Genomic DNA, 12748 nt, shown 5'->3' on the forward strand with positions numbered 1-12748 from the left:
TACTGGCAAGTACCACTAGATGAACCCGCCAAGGAAAGGTCAGCCTTCGTCACCCAGGCAGGGGTGTATGAATTCAATGTACTCCCTTTCGGGTTGCGAAATGCACTCGCCACCTTCCAAAGACTTGTAGATGGTCTCCTAGCGGGATTGGGAGAATCCGCAGTTGCCTACCTCGATGATGCGGTCATTTTTTCTAATTCATGGGCAGAGCACCTGGAGCACCTGGAAAAAGTCTTCGAGCGCATCCAGCAGGCAGGACTAACTGTTAAGGCTAAAAAGTGTCAAATAGGCCAAAACAGAGTGACTTACCTGGGGCACCAGGTGGGTCGAGGAACTATAAATCCCCTACAGGCCAAAGAGGATGCTATCCAAAAGTGGCCGGTTCCAAAGTCTAAGAAACAGGTCCAATCCTTCTTAGGCTTGGCTGGATATTATAGGCGATTTGTACCCCACTACAGCCAAATCGCCGCCCCGCTGACAGACCTAACCAGAAAGAAACAGCCAAATGCAGTACAGTGGACTGATGAGTGTCAAAAGGCCTTTCACCAGCTTAAGGCAACACTCATGTCTGACCCTGTGCTAAGGGCCCCAGACTTTGACAAACCATTCCTAGTAACCACAGATGCGTCCGAGCGAGGCATGGGAGCAGTTTTAATGCAGGAAGGACCGGATCAAGAATTCCATCCTGTCGTGATTCTCAGCAAGAAACTGTCTGAGAGGGAAAGCCACTGGTCAATCAACGAAAAGGAATGCTACGCCATTGTGTACGCGCTGGAAAAGCTACGCCCATATGTTTGGGGACGGCATTTCCAACTACAAACTGACCATGCTGTGCTACAGTGGCTTCATACCGCCAAGGGAAATAACAAAAAACTTCTTTGGTGGAGTTTAGCTCTCCAAGATTTTGATTTTGAAATACAACACATTTCGGGAGCTTCTAACAAAGTGGCTGATGCTCTCTCCCGGGAAAGTTTCCCAGAGTTAACTGGTTAACAATTGTTCTTGGAATGAAACATATTGTTAGTTTTTATATAATCAGTAGTATGTCTAAAGGTACATGTGTCTTATTAACTCTGTTTTCTCCTAGAACTCCAGGAAGAAATCACAGCCAGTGTAGAACCGAATGCCCAACACTATCTGTGATTTGGGGGGCGTGTCATAACTATAAAGGGAAGGGTAACAGCTGTCCTGTGTACAGTACTATAAAATCCCTCCTGGCCAGAGACTCCAAAATCCTTTTCCCTGTAAAGGGTTAAGAAGCTCAAGTAACCTGGCTGGCATCTGACCAAAGGACCAATAAGGGGACAAGATACTTTCAAATCTTGGGGGGGGGAAGGTTTTTGTTTGTGTTCTTTGTTGGGGAGTGCGTTCGCTCTTGGGACTGAGAGGGACCAGACATCAATCCAGGTTCTCCACATCTTTCTAAACAAGTCTCTCTTATTTCAAACTTGTAAGTAAATAGCCAGGCAAGGCGTCTTAGTTTCACTTTGTTTTCTCAACTTGTAAATGTACCTTTTACTAGAGTGTTTATCTTTGTTTGCTGTACTTTGAACCTAAGACTAGAGGGGAGTCCTCTGAGCTCTTTAAGTTTGATTACCCTGTAAGGTTAATTTCCATACTGATTTTACAGAGATGATTTTTACCTTTTTCTTTAGTTAAAAGCCTTCTTTTTAAGAACCTGATTGATTTTTCCTTGTTTTAAGATCCAAGGGGTTTGGATCTTGATTCACCAAGGAATTGGTGAAGGTTTCTCAAGGCTTCCCAGGCATGGGAATTCTGGGGATGGTGGTAGCGGACAAGAGCTAAGCTGGTAGTTAAGCTTAGAAGTTTTCATGCAGGCCCCTACATTTGTACCCTAAAGTTCAAAGTGGGGATACAGCCCTGACACCTCCTCACAAGAAGAGCCACTCCACGTTTTGTCTTTGGCAGTGGGCTCAAACAAATACTGGGTAACCCCGTTGATGGATGGCAAACCTATACGCATGGAACTGGACACCGGTGCAGCCATTTCGCTGTTCTCAGAGACTGTGTATAAAGAAAAGCTACAGCATCTTCCGCTTAAAGCAACAAAAATAGTGCTGAAGACATATACAGCAGAAGCTGTGCCCATGTTGGGCACTATTGATGTTAAGGTGGAGCTCAATGGACAGGCTGCTAAATTGCCACTGTTTGTGGTGAGAGGTAATTACCCAGCCTTAATGGGTAGGTCTTGGCTTGGGAAGATTCAGCTGAACTGGGCAGAAGTGCACCGAGTGACTAAAGAAGAAACCGGTCTGAGCACTGTACTAAGGAAACATGCTGCTGTTTTTGGAAAGGATCTGGGAAGTATGAAGGGAATCACTGTGACATTGAACATTAAACCTGACAGTCAACCAAAATATCTGAAAGCCCAAACTGTGCCATACGCCATCAGGCCGAAGGTTGAAGCGGACCTGGAGCGCTTGGTCACAAATGGAGTCCTAATAACAGTTGCCCATAACCCATGGGCAACTCCTATTGTTCCAATAGTGAAGAAAGATGGCTCCCTCCGGATTTGCGAAGATTTTAAAGTCACTGTCAACCCAGTGTTGTGTGCACAGCAATACCCACTTTCCCGCATCAATGACCTCTTCGCAGGCCTGGCTGGGGGACAAAAGTTCAGTGAGATTGATCTGAGTCAAGCGTAATTACAGATGCATGTTGATGAAAAGTCTCTAGAGCTGTTGACTATTGTGACTCATAAGGGGCTTTATCGATACTGTCGCCTACCCTTTGGAATAACATCTGTTCCTGCCCTGTTCCAGAGGGCTACGGACCAGAACTTGTGTGGCTTGCCAGGAGTCTAGTGCTATCTGGATGACATCCTGGTCACTGGAAGGAATGAGAAGGATCACCTAAAGAATTTAGAGGCTACCCTACAAAGACTGGAAGAGTATGCACTGCGAATCCGCAAAGACAAGTGTGAATTCTTCCAGCCCTCTGTTGAATATTTGAGACACATCATTCATGCTACAGGTCTTTGTAAGGCCCCTGCCAAGGTTAAGGGTATTGTGGAGGTTCCCCCTCCTCGAAATGTTAGCCAGCTCTGCTCGTTTCTAGGACTATTGAACTATTATGGAAAGTTCATCTCACAGTTAGCCACACTGCTAAAACCACTTCACGAACTCCTTGGGCAGACCAAGGCCTGGAAGTGGACTGACTACTGTGATGTTGCATTTAACAACGCTAAGGATGCACTGCTCAATTCTGAAGTTCTGATGCACTTTGAGCCATCCTTACCCCTACAGTTGGCCTGCAATGTGTCCCCTTATGGAGTGGGAGCAGTCGTGTCACACATTATGCCTTCGGGAGAAGAGAGACCTATTGCTTTTTATTCACGCAGTCTAAGCAAAGCAGAAACTAACTATGCCCAAATTGAATGTGAGGCACTGGGAATCATTTTCGGAATTCAGAAGTTTCATCAGTACCTGTTTGGATGGAAGTTTACTCTTCTCACAGTCCATCGACCCCTGACTTCAGTTTTTGGACCCCACACAGGCATTCCTCTGTTAGCCGCTAGTCGTATGCAACGGTGGGCATTGTTCCTTTCCGCGCCCACATATGAAATCAAATATCGGAAATCCATTTTGTACGGCAATGCAGATGGTCTCTCAAGGCTGCCTTTACCAGTCAACCATTGAAATATTGCCCAGAAGGAAATCTTTCTCTTTGAACAGATAGAGAACACACCCTTCACCGCTACTCAGGTAAAGAAGGCAACTCGAGTTGACCCAGTATTGTCCCATGTTATGGACCTGGTGATGCATGGAACATCTGGACGAACCTCTCTGGTCTCACACAACCTTGTTACCTACATGTCCAGGAGGAGGGAGTTATCAATCCAATCTGGTTCTTTGTTGTGGGGGAGACGTGTCATTATGCCACCACCACTGAGATCACAGATGTTAGAACAGCTCCATTTCGGTCACTGTGGAATACTGCGCATGAAGGAAACTCTCAGGAGTTTCAATAGTTTATGAAGGCAAATGGGATACACCACATCACTTCAGCACCATATCATCCATCCACCAATGGATTAGCTAAAAGATTTCTGCAGACAATGAAACAAGCTTTGAAGTCGGCAAGTGGACAATTACCATTCAAAAGCGTTTGGCCACCTTCTTACTATCCTACAGAAACACACCTCATGCTATGACCAAGGCGTTCCCAGCCTTTCTAATGATGAGACGACAGCTGCGCACTTGCTTTGATTTCCTGAAACCTTCTGAACCCAAACAAATTGTGCAACGTCAGCAGCAAGATCAAGTCATCAGGCGTGCATCCAGAGCAAAAGATCGAACCTTTAGCCCGGGACAGCCGGTTTTGGCTCGGAATTATACTTCTGGAGCTAAATGGCTCCCTGCCACTGTCATCGCTCAAACGGGACCTGTTTCCTACACAGTCCGGACTGCAGAGGATCTCACCTGGCGGCGACATGTAGATCAGCTGCTGCCAGGTCATACCAGTCCTCAGGACACATCTTCAGTTGAGTTGCCTGACTTCACCACCTCCGCCGAGACACCAAATCAAGAGTCACCTGTTCCTGACTTTTCCCCTCCATTACTGCCGGCGGCAGAGATACCCCTCTGCCCGGCACGAGCTGATATCCCATCCTCACCCATTCGCCCTACGAACCCTGAGCCCATTGTCAGGCCCGCGAGCAAGACACTTTCAGGTGCAACAACACCAGAAATCCACCATAATCCACCTGGAGACAGAAGGCCTCCTCCTTGGCTGGATCTTTAGCTAGGGCGAACAAACGGTTACAGGGCAAAATAATCCCCAGGGTTTAGCTGGGAATCGAGGCAGTCTACCCTCCTTCTCTAGTTCAGTGTTTCTTTTATTTAGGGGACATTCTCATTAAGGGGGGAGGAATATGTTGTGTATTTGTTTGTTGTGGTAATAGAATCTTGTGTTGCTATGGCAACTGATTTAGATTACTAGGGTATTGCCCAGCCAGTTTTGGCTGGCAGTTGACTAGTTCAGTGTGTGGCAATAAATGGCTGCTCCAAGGTTTACAGCGCTCTGTGTCTCCAGTGATTTCTCCCTAAAACTGTTGCTCCCAAGGATATAACAGTGGAACCTCCTTCCTTAGAGGTTTTTAAGGTCCGGCTTGACAAAGCCCTGGCTGGGATGATTTAGTTGGGGATTGGTCCTGCTTTGAGCAGGGGGTTGGACTAGAAGACCTCCTGAGGTCCCTTCCAACCCTGATATTCTATGATTCTATGACACCAGGGCCTGACAGAGACCAGAGATGGGGGAGATTTGGAGTTTGTTGCATTAATCCTCCCTAAGCTTTCAAATGTTACTACTGACTGGCAGCCCCCGGACCTCCAGAGTAGCACCTATGTCTCCTCCAAACACACCAGGGGATCCAGAGACCCAGGGAGTGACACTGAGCAGAGACAGGATTGAAACTGAGGGCCCCATCTGGAGCTGAGAAACTGAGCTGTGTCACAGCCGGTACTTGGAGCTGAGATACCCAGCCACGGGTTGAGCAAACAGCAGGAGATGGGTGGTCTGAGCATGTCAGGGTCCCAGATTAACCACTTAGGAATATCAAGTACTGTGAGCTCAGAGTGAGTTTGGAGGCAGATGGACGGACTGAAGGGAGCTGCGGAAGGGTGGCGAGAATGTTCTTTAGAAATGACGTCCTACTCAAGTAAATAATACCCACCCCCCAGTATGAAATAAGTTCCTGCCCCCTCAGCCAGCGTCACCCAGAGATTCTCCTGCCTCCCCTTCATCCCTAGCTGCTCTCCTCAGTTCTGGTACACTCCTTCCAAAGAGCTCCAGCTTCTCCATTGGAGTGGTGCTAGGGTGGACGGATTAAGACCCATGAAGCGCACTGGGATGCGTCATAAGGACCTGAGAGGGCAGGTCTGGAGCCCAGGGCAGGGGGGAACAAGGGTCTCTGACGCTCCCTCTTCATCACCAAGGGAGACAGATGAAGCAGCTGCCAGTAATGCTGGCATGTCAGTATGCATGGGGTGGCCTGACGGGATACCCAAGGCTTGGGGTCACCTGATTGGCTGGCACCCATTACCTAAACCAGGAAATGACCTGGCTGGGGGCCGTCAGAGCAGCTGTGACATCCTGCTCTGCTCCCATCCTGCTTCCTGCCTTGCTCCAATCTTGTTCCTAGTTCCAGCCCTGCTCAGACAATCAGGCCAGACCACCTACGTCCTGGCTCCCGGCACCCAGACGGGGGCAGAGGGATGCACCATCACTGGTGATTTTTCAGTCTGGACGAGGTGTCTTTTCTCACAGAGCTGCCCTAGTCGAAGCAGGCTTAATCCAGGGCTCTTCCATGGCCTGTTTTCTGTAGGGGCTCAGAGCAGACGATCAGTCGTCTACTCTGGCCTCGGAATCGATGTTTCTGTGATAATGACGAATGTTACAGTCCTGGCCCTATATCTGTGTTTCAGTTAAACACCCCAGGTGATCAAATCCTGCTATAAACTGAAGCAACGTCTATTGGTTGCCTGGGATCTGCCCTTCCTCCCCCCTTCCTCCCCATATCACTGCCAGCACCCCTCCCCCTGCACCTCCAAACTACCAGGGTGCCCAAGGACCCAGGGATTGGCACTGACTGCAGAGGGGGGTTAAACTGACCCAGTGGGTGCCCTTGTTAGGATATAAATATTCAGGCCTGTCTGCAAAGGCCTAGATTTTTAGAATTTATGTGTATTCTTATCACTTAGCTAGTTATAGACGTACAAAACAAGAATCAAAATCACTGTCTGCCTGTGTCTGGGCCTTCGCTCACTAGGACAGTCTGAGGCCTTGTTCTTAGGCTAAGGCCTTTGGCTAAGCAGCAGGGGCAGCCATAAGGTGGGACGCGAACGGTCACATCCTCACATCCCAAACCAGCCCCACTGAAATAAGGTGGGATTGGGCTGTTAGGAAGACAATCCTGTCCCGATAGCGCCCATCCCCACCAGATAAAGGAACAGATCTTAATATGGTTAAAGGAAACTTAGTTTGGTAGCATCCGGTCTGGCAAGAATTCACTTATCAATAGATGGGATGTGAAATCCTCATTTCGTTGTTGTTCTATCACTGTAGTCCCCACTTCCCTATTGTTTGTCTGTATAATCTCTGTCTGGTTAGAAGCATAGAATATCAGGGTTGGAAGGGACCTCAGGAGGTCATCTAGTCCAACCCCCTGCTCAAAGCAGGACCAAATCCCAACTAAATCATCCCAGCCAGGGCTTTGTCAAGCCTGACCTTAAAACCCTCTAAGGAAGGAGATTCCACCACTTCCCTAGGTAACCCATTGCAGTGCTTCACCACCGTCCTAGTGAAAAAGTTTTTCCTAATATCCAACCTGAACCTCCCACACTGCAACTTGAGACCATTACTCCTTGTTCTGTCACTTGGTACCACTGAGAACAGTCTAGATCCATCCTCTTTGGAACCCCCTTCAGGTAGTTGAAAGCAGCTATCAAATCCCCCCTCATTCTTCTCTTCTGATTGTTCTGTGATTCTTTCTGTCTGCTGTATAATTAATTTTGCTGGGTGTAAAACAATTAAGGTGGTGGGGTATAATTGGTTAAATAATCATCTTACAATATGTTAGGATTGGTTAGTTAAATTTCAGTAAAATGATTGGTTAAGGTATAGCTAAGCAGAACTCAAGTTTTACTATATAGTCTGCAGTCAATCAGGAAGTAAGGGGGGAATGGGAACAGGGATACAGGCAAGGCTCTGTGGTGTCAGAGCTGGGAAGGGGGACACCAAGGAAGGAAATTGAAATCATTGCTTGCTGGAAGTTCACCCCAATAAACATTGAATTGTTTGCACCTTTGGACTTCGGGTATTGTTGCTCTCTGTTCATGCGAGAAGGACCAGGGAAGTGAGAGGATGAAGGAATAAGCCCCTAACAGCCCTGTGTGGAGCTGAGTGACTGGGCTGTATCTCACCCAGTACATGGAGCAGAGATACCTGCTGTTTGCTGCCCCATGGCAGGGTGACAGGGGGTCTCACCTGTCACTGCTACTGAGATGGGTCGGCTCATCTCTAATGGGATCTCTCGCCCAGACTCCATCTTCCAGTAATCACAGGTGTACGCTCTGGCATGCGATCCCGACACCCCCAACAGCTGAATGAAATCAGTGTAACTGTAACCAGGTAAGAACAATTCCTTGGTGTCAATTCTCTGGTTGTCCCTGAAGAACTGGATCCGGGCCACAGTGGACGCCCCAGCAACTGTAGCCCACGAAAGCTTATGCTACAATAAATTTGTTAGTCTCTAAGGTGCCACAAGTACTCCTGTTCTTTTTGCGGAGACAGACTAACACGGCTACTACTCAAACCCAGCAACTGAGCACGTCAGGGTCACAGCTTCTCCAGTTATGTAGACAGGCTGCTGCAGGGACACGGTGAGCTGGGGAGCTGGGAGGGGGGCTGGAAAAACAGGAAGGGACTGACTGTCATACGGCAGAAAGTAAGAGAGAGACAGTGTGTGTGTGTCTGTGTGTGTCTGTGTGTCCACTACCCCCTGCTAGAGATGACCAGCTCTGCTCTGTGTGTGCGACATTCATCTCATTAACTGCAGGTTCTGGATTGCCCACAGGAAATGGGGGGGTTTCCATAAAGCAAAGGCACCAAGGGAAGCTGGAGAAAGCACAGCAATCACCTGTCACAGAGATGGAGACCGGGGCACTCTGCACAGATGGGATCTCCCTTCCGGATACGCGTATCCAGTACAGGCAGGTGTACGACCCGGAGTCCTCTGGCTTCAATTTAAAGTTTGTGGCCCCGGAGTTGGATAAGACATCAGGTGAGATGTTGCTTCCCATGTACTTGTAGAACTGAAATCCTGTAACTGCCTCTTCTCCACGGGGAGGCGAACACGTGAGCCGAACAGACTCCCCGGTGAGGTACAGCTGGTGCGGGGGGCTCAGGGAGAGGGTGGGGGCTGCCGGGATGTCTGGAAAAGACAACGGGTGAGATTTCACTGCAGGAGAAGGGGCTCAGAGCCAGGAGAAGGAGATGCCGGGAGAAGGTTGTTACTGGCTGACAGTAGTGGGGGGAGGGGATACCCATAGAGGAACCGTTGCTCCCTTGCAATCCCACTGTACCCCAAACTAGCATCACACCACACCCCAATATTACACTGCACCCCAACATAGAACCACGCTGCACCCCCACATCATACTACAACCCAATAGAAGAGGAAATTTCAGCCCTAGACACCTTCAGACTGCACCCAGTACGGTATTGACCTGCAACCCGATGTACCCGTCAGGTTATTCACCCCATGTTCTCCATTCTGGGGGCAGAGGCAGAAGAGGGGAGAGAACCCGTCAGCCGACCATCAGACCTGCCTAGCAGTAGCTAGAAAGTACTGCACAGAAATGAGGAAGCCAGTGTGGATGTGGGGAAGGGAGGGGGGAGTTTTTCCACCCACCGTGTTTCCTCTCACTGCTCCCCTGTGTTTCACTGAGCCCCAGCCCTGAACAGTGCTCACATGATTCCCAGCATGAGGCAGGGACACTCTGTGTGGGATCCGCTGGCTGGACTGGGTTGCCCAGTGCACAGCAGGGGTACGGAACGGGTGGTCTCTGTCTCAGCTGTGAGCATCAGCCGGTCACTCCACTGGGACCAGGGACCTCTTCAGAGACCAAATCCCTGCTTTGAGAGAAGAATTTGTATCCTATGATGCTTTCACCCCCCGAATACCGAGCACCTCAGGGTAGCACCTTCCCCTCTGATATACGAAGGCAGTAGGGGATCCTGGTGTATTGGTGCCAGCAGGGGGTCAGGGTAACATGACAGTAACCAATCCCTCTCCTGATAGAAATCATGACTGAGGAATCCAGGCAGCTGCAGGGATGAAGATTCACAGTGGGTGGCCCTGACAGTGCCCAGCCAGGCCTCCAGCGCTGTGAGCATCCCCCAAGCAGTGCCCACCTGGGACCCCAGGGCTGGAGCTACCCCACAGCAGTGCCCTCTCAGTGCTTATTCTTTGCTGATCAGGTGGGACTGCCGTGCCCACCACAGAGTGTCTGAGATGCAGGGAGTGGCCCTGACTAGAGGCAGGGAATAAAGCTGAGGTGTTGGGGTATGTGACTCTATGTCAATTTCCTATTAATATGGTGCATGCCTCAGTTTCCCCTATGTGCTGCATGGGGAATGTTTACTCTTTACAGAGACTCCGATATTGGGTGTGGCTGATGCGGACTGACCCAGATGGACTTTGCTGTAACTTTCTGTTCTCGACGGTAACTAAGGCCTTTCTACGCTGTTTCCGAAATAGCCAATAAACCTCCTGCTGTTACCGCACTCGCTGAGAGTCACTGCAGTTTAAGGAAGGTGGGGGCGCGTTGCTCCCTTTGGGTGTGCAAGTGTCTGTCTCAGGTGTGCAATGGGGAGGTGTCGCTGCGGGGAGCTTGAGGCGTGACCCAGGGGTGCTGAAGGCTCCAAGGTTCAGTCCCAGGAGGTACTGCAGCCAAATGGCCCCTAGTGAGACTGTGACCCTAGGGGGGCTGACACATGGAAGGGGCCCTCCCAGGCACGGCTCCAGAGCGGCTCTAGAGCACCACACCTGAGGCTCTGTCACAGGGTGGGCGTCAGATCCCTAGAGACTCTCCCATCAAACAGGTAAAACAGGGACTCACCTGTCACTGTGATGGAGACGGAGCTGCTGTTCCCAGATGAGATCTCTCGATTGGATTCCCGTCTCCAGTACACACAGGTATAATTCCCAGCATTTCCCTTCTCAGCTGTGAGCTCCAGCCAGGCATCTTCATTTGGATGTTGGACTACGCTGGGCTCCTGCTTCCCTTTTTGATAGAAGAATCTGTATCCCAAAGCCAGCTCACGTCTAGGAGCCGAGCACCTGAGGGTAACCCGCTCCCCTGGGAAATACACTGTGTACCCGGGGTTCTGAGAGAGCGTGGGGGCCGATGGGCGATCTAGAACAGAGGCAGAGGGGTCAGTCAGAGGGAGAGGCCATGATGGAATAAGGAGAAGGGACAAAGGGGAAGAGATGAGTCCTGGACAGACATGATCACAGACAGCCTCATCTCACTGCCCAGCACCCACCCCCACGCTTGGAAATACGCCACGGCAAACGAAGCACGGCCTGTCTCTCTCTCTCTCTCTTCCTCTGGGATATTTTTATAGATCCCAAGACCAGAAAGGACCATCGTGATCATGGAGTCCGACCTCCTGTGTCACCCAGGCCCTAGGGCTTCCCTGAACTGATTCTTCTGTCACCTAGAGCAGATCTCTGAGAGAAACATTCAGCCTTGATTAAGAAATCGCCAGCGCTGGAGAATCCACCACGACCCCTGGGGAATGTTCCGAGTATTGAATTCCCCTCACAGTTAATATCTGCACCTTATTTCTAGTCTGAATTTGTCTAGCTTCAGCTCCCAGCTTTGGGGTTGTGTTTGATCTTTGTCTGTTCAATTGAAGATCCGTCGATTATCAAATTTCTGTTCCCCAGATAGGAACCTTCTCGTTGCTACGCTAAACAGCTCGAGCTCCTGGAGTCTCTCACTCTAAAGCAGGTTTTGCAACTGTTTAATCACATCCCTAACCCTGCCCTGCCCCCTCTCCAATTGATCACCATCCTTGAATAGTGGAGACCAGAACTGGATGCAGGATTCCAGCAGCGGTCACCCCAGGGCCCAATCCAGGGGTAACATGTCTCCTCTCGCCCTGGCATCTTTGTATGCCATGGACATTCGTGCATGTGTCATCACCCTACCCCTGAAAGGCAAGAAGGAGGAATTATCCCCATTCTAATTGGGGAAACTGAGGCTCAGACTTCATCAGGTGCTTAAAAGAGTTAGGCCCCCAAGAAATTTCAATGGGATTTTGGCACCAAACAGCCTTAGTCTCCTTGGAGATCCCCAAGGGAAGTGACTGGTCCAAGGTCAAGCGGAGAGTCTGTGGCAGGACTGGGAACTGGACCCTCTGCAAGTCCCAGCGCACTGTCAAATTGTCAAAGCACATCTGGCTCAGGGCTTCCCATAATGTCTACCATGGCACTACCTAGCAGTATAAATCAGACCCCGACACACTGAGACCCTGTTCAGTGTCCAAACAACACACCCAATCTGCTACCGCTGGGGTTTCTGGGTTGCCGATCGCTGCGGTGTCTGGGTGGGTGACCAGCTCCCGGCTGCTCTAGGAAATAAACCCTTGTGGAGATTTTGCCAGGGAGAAGTGGCTGAGGACCAGGGATGGGGAGAGCGTTTGATGGTCCTTGTACAGCAACCAAGATCTCCACGTTCTCTCTCCAGGTGTAACTGGGCAGAAGGTGGAAACCTGAGGCTGTGGGCCGGCAGGGAGTCTGGAGTAGAGGCACAGGAGAGACACCCATAGAGTGAGGGTGTGGGGGAGTGGTCACCCCGCTCCAGCCCTGAAGGGGTTAAAGCAGCCCTGGAGAGGGCTGTGGCTGGAAAAAGCCAGGCTGATTGGAGAAGCAGCCAGAGCTGAAGCCCCGCCCCAACCAGGCCACAGCTGGCCCTATAAGAGGGCTGAGGGCCAGAGGCTGTAGGAGAGACTCTCTCTCTAGAAGCTAGAGAGTGAAGGCCCTGGCTGCTGGGAGCTGAGGCGGGTACCTAGGGTGGAGCAGTGCTGGGGAAGGCAGAGGGAGCTGGGGAGCTCCAGCCTAGCTAAGCCCCAGGCTGAGTTAAGGGCCCACAACAAGGGCACTGGGGCTGCAGAGGGGCTGCCCAGGAATAGGCAGACGCAGCTGGTCCAACCCCCC

At 50.4% G+C, this 12748-nt stretch overlaps 2 protein-coding genes across 2 annotated transcripts in view; both read right to left on the minus strand.

Moving 5' to 3' along the window:
• Window positions 1-12748, minus strand: part of LOC135975479 (uncharacterized) — a 500168-nt gene that overhangs the window by 413209 nt on the left and 74211 nt on the right. The gene's annotated exons all lie outside the window — the stretch shown is intronic.
• The window catches only part of LOC122172861 (Fc receptor-like protein 5), a 30281-nt gene that overhangs the window by 15574 nt on the left and 1959 nt on the right, over window positions 1-12748 (minus strand). Inside the window, exons 3-4 of the mRNA XM_065566483.1 lie at window positions 10644-10940; window positions 8660-8953 (exon numbers count right to left, since the gene is read on the minus strand). Of these exons, the coding sequence (XP_065422555.1) occupies window positions 8660-8953; window positions 10644-10940 (591 nt within the window). The remainder of the gene's footprint in view (window positions 1-8659; window positions 8954-10643; window positions 10941-12748) is intronic.

Source organism: Chrysemys picta, chromosome 13 (assembly GCF_011386835.1).
Source record: "Chrysemys picta bellii isolate R12L10 chromosome 13, ASM1138683v2, whole genome shotgun sequence".
NCBI classification, from domain to species: domain Eukaryota; kingdom Metazoa; phylum Chordata; order Testudines; family Emydidae; genus Chrysemys; species Chrysemys picta.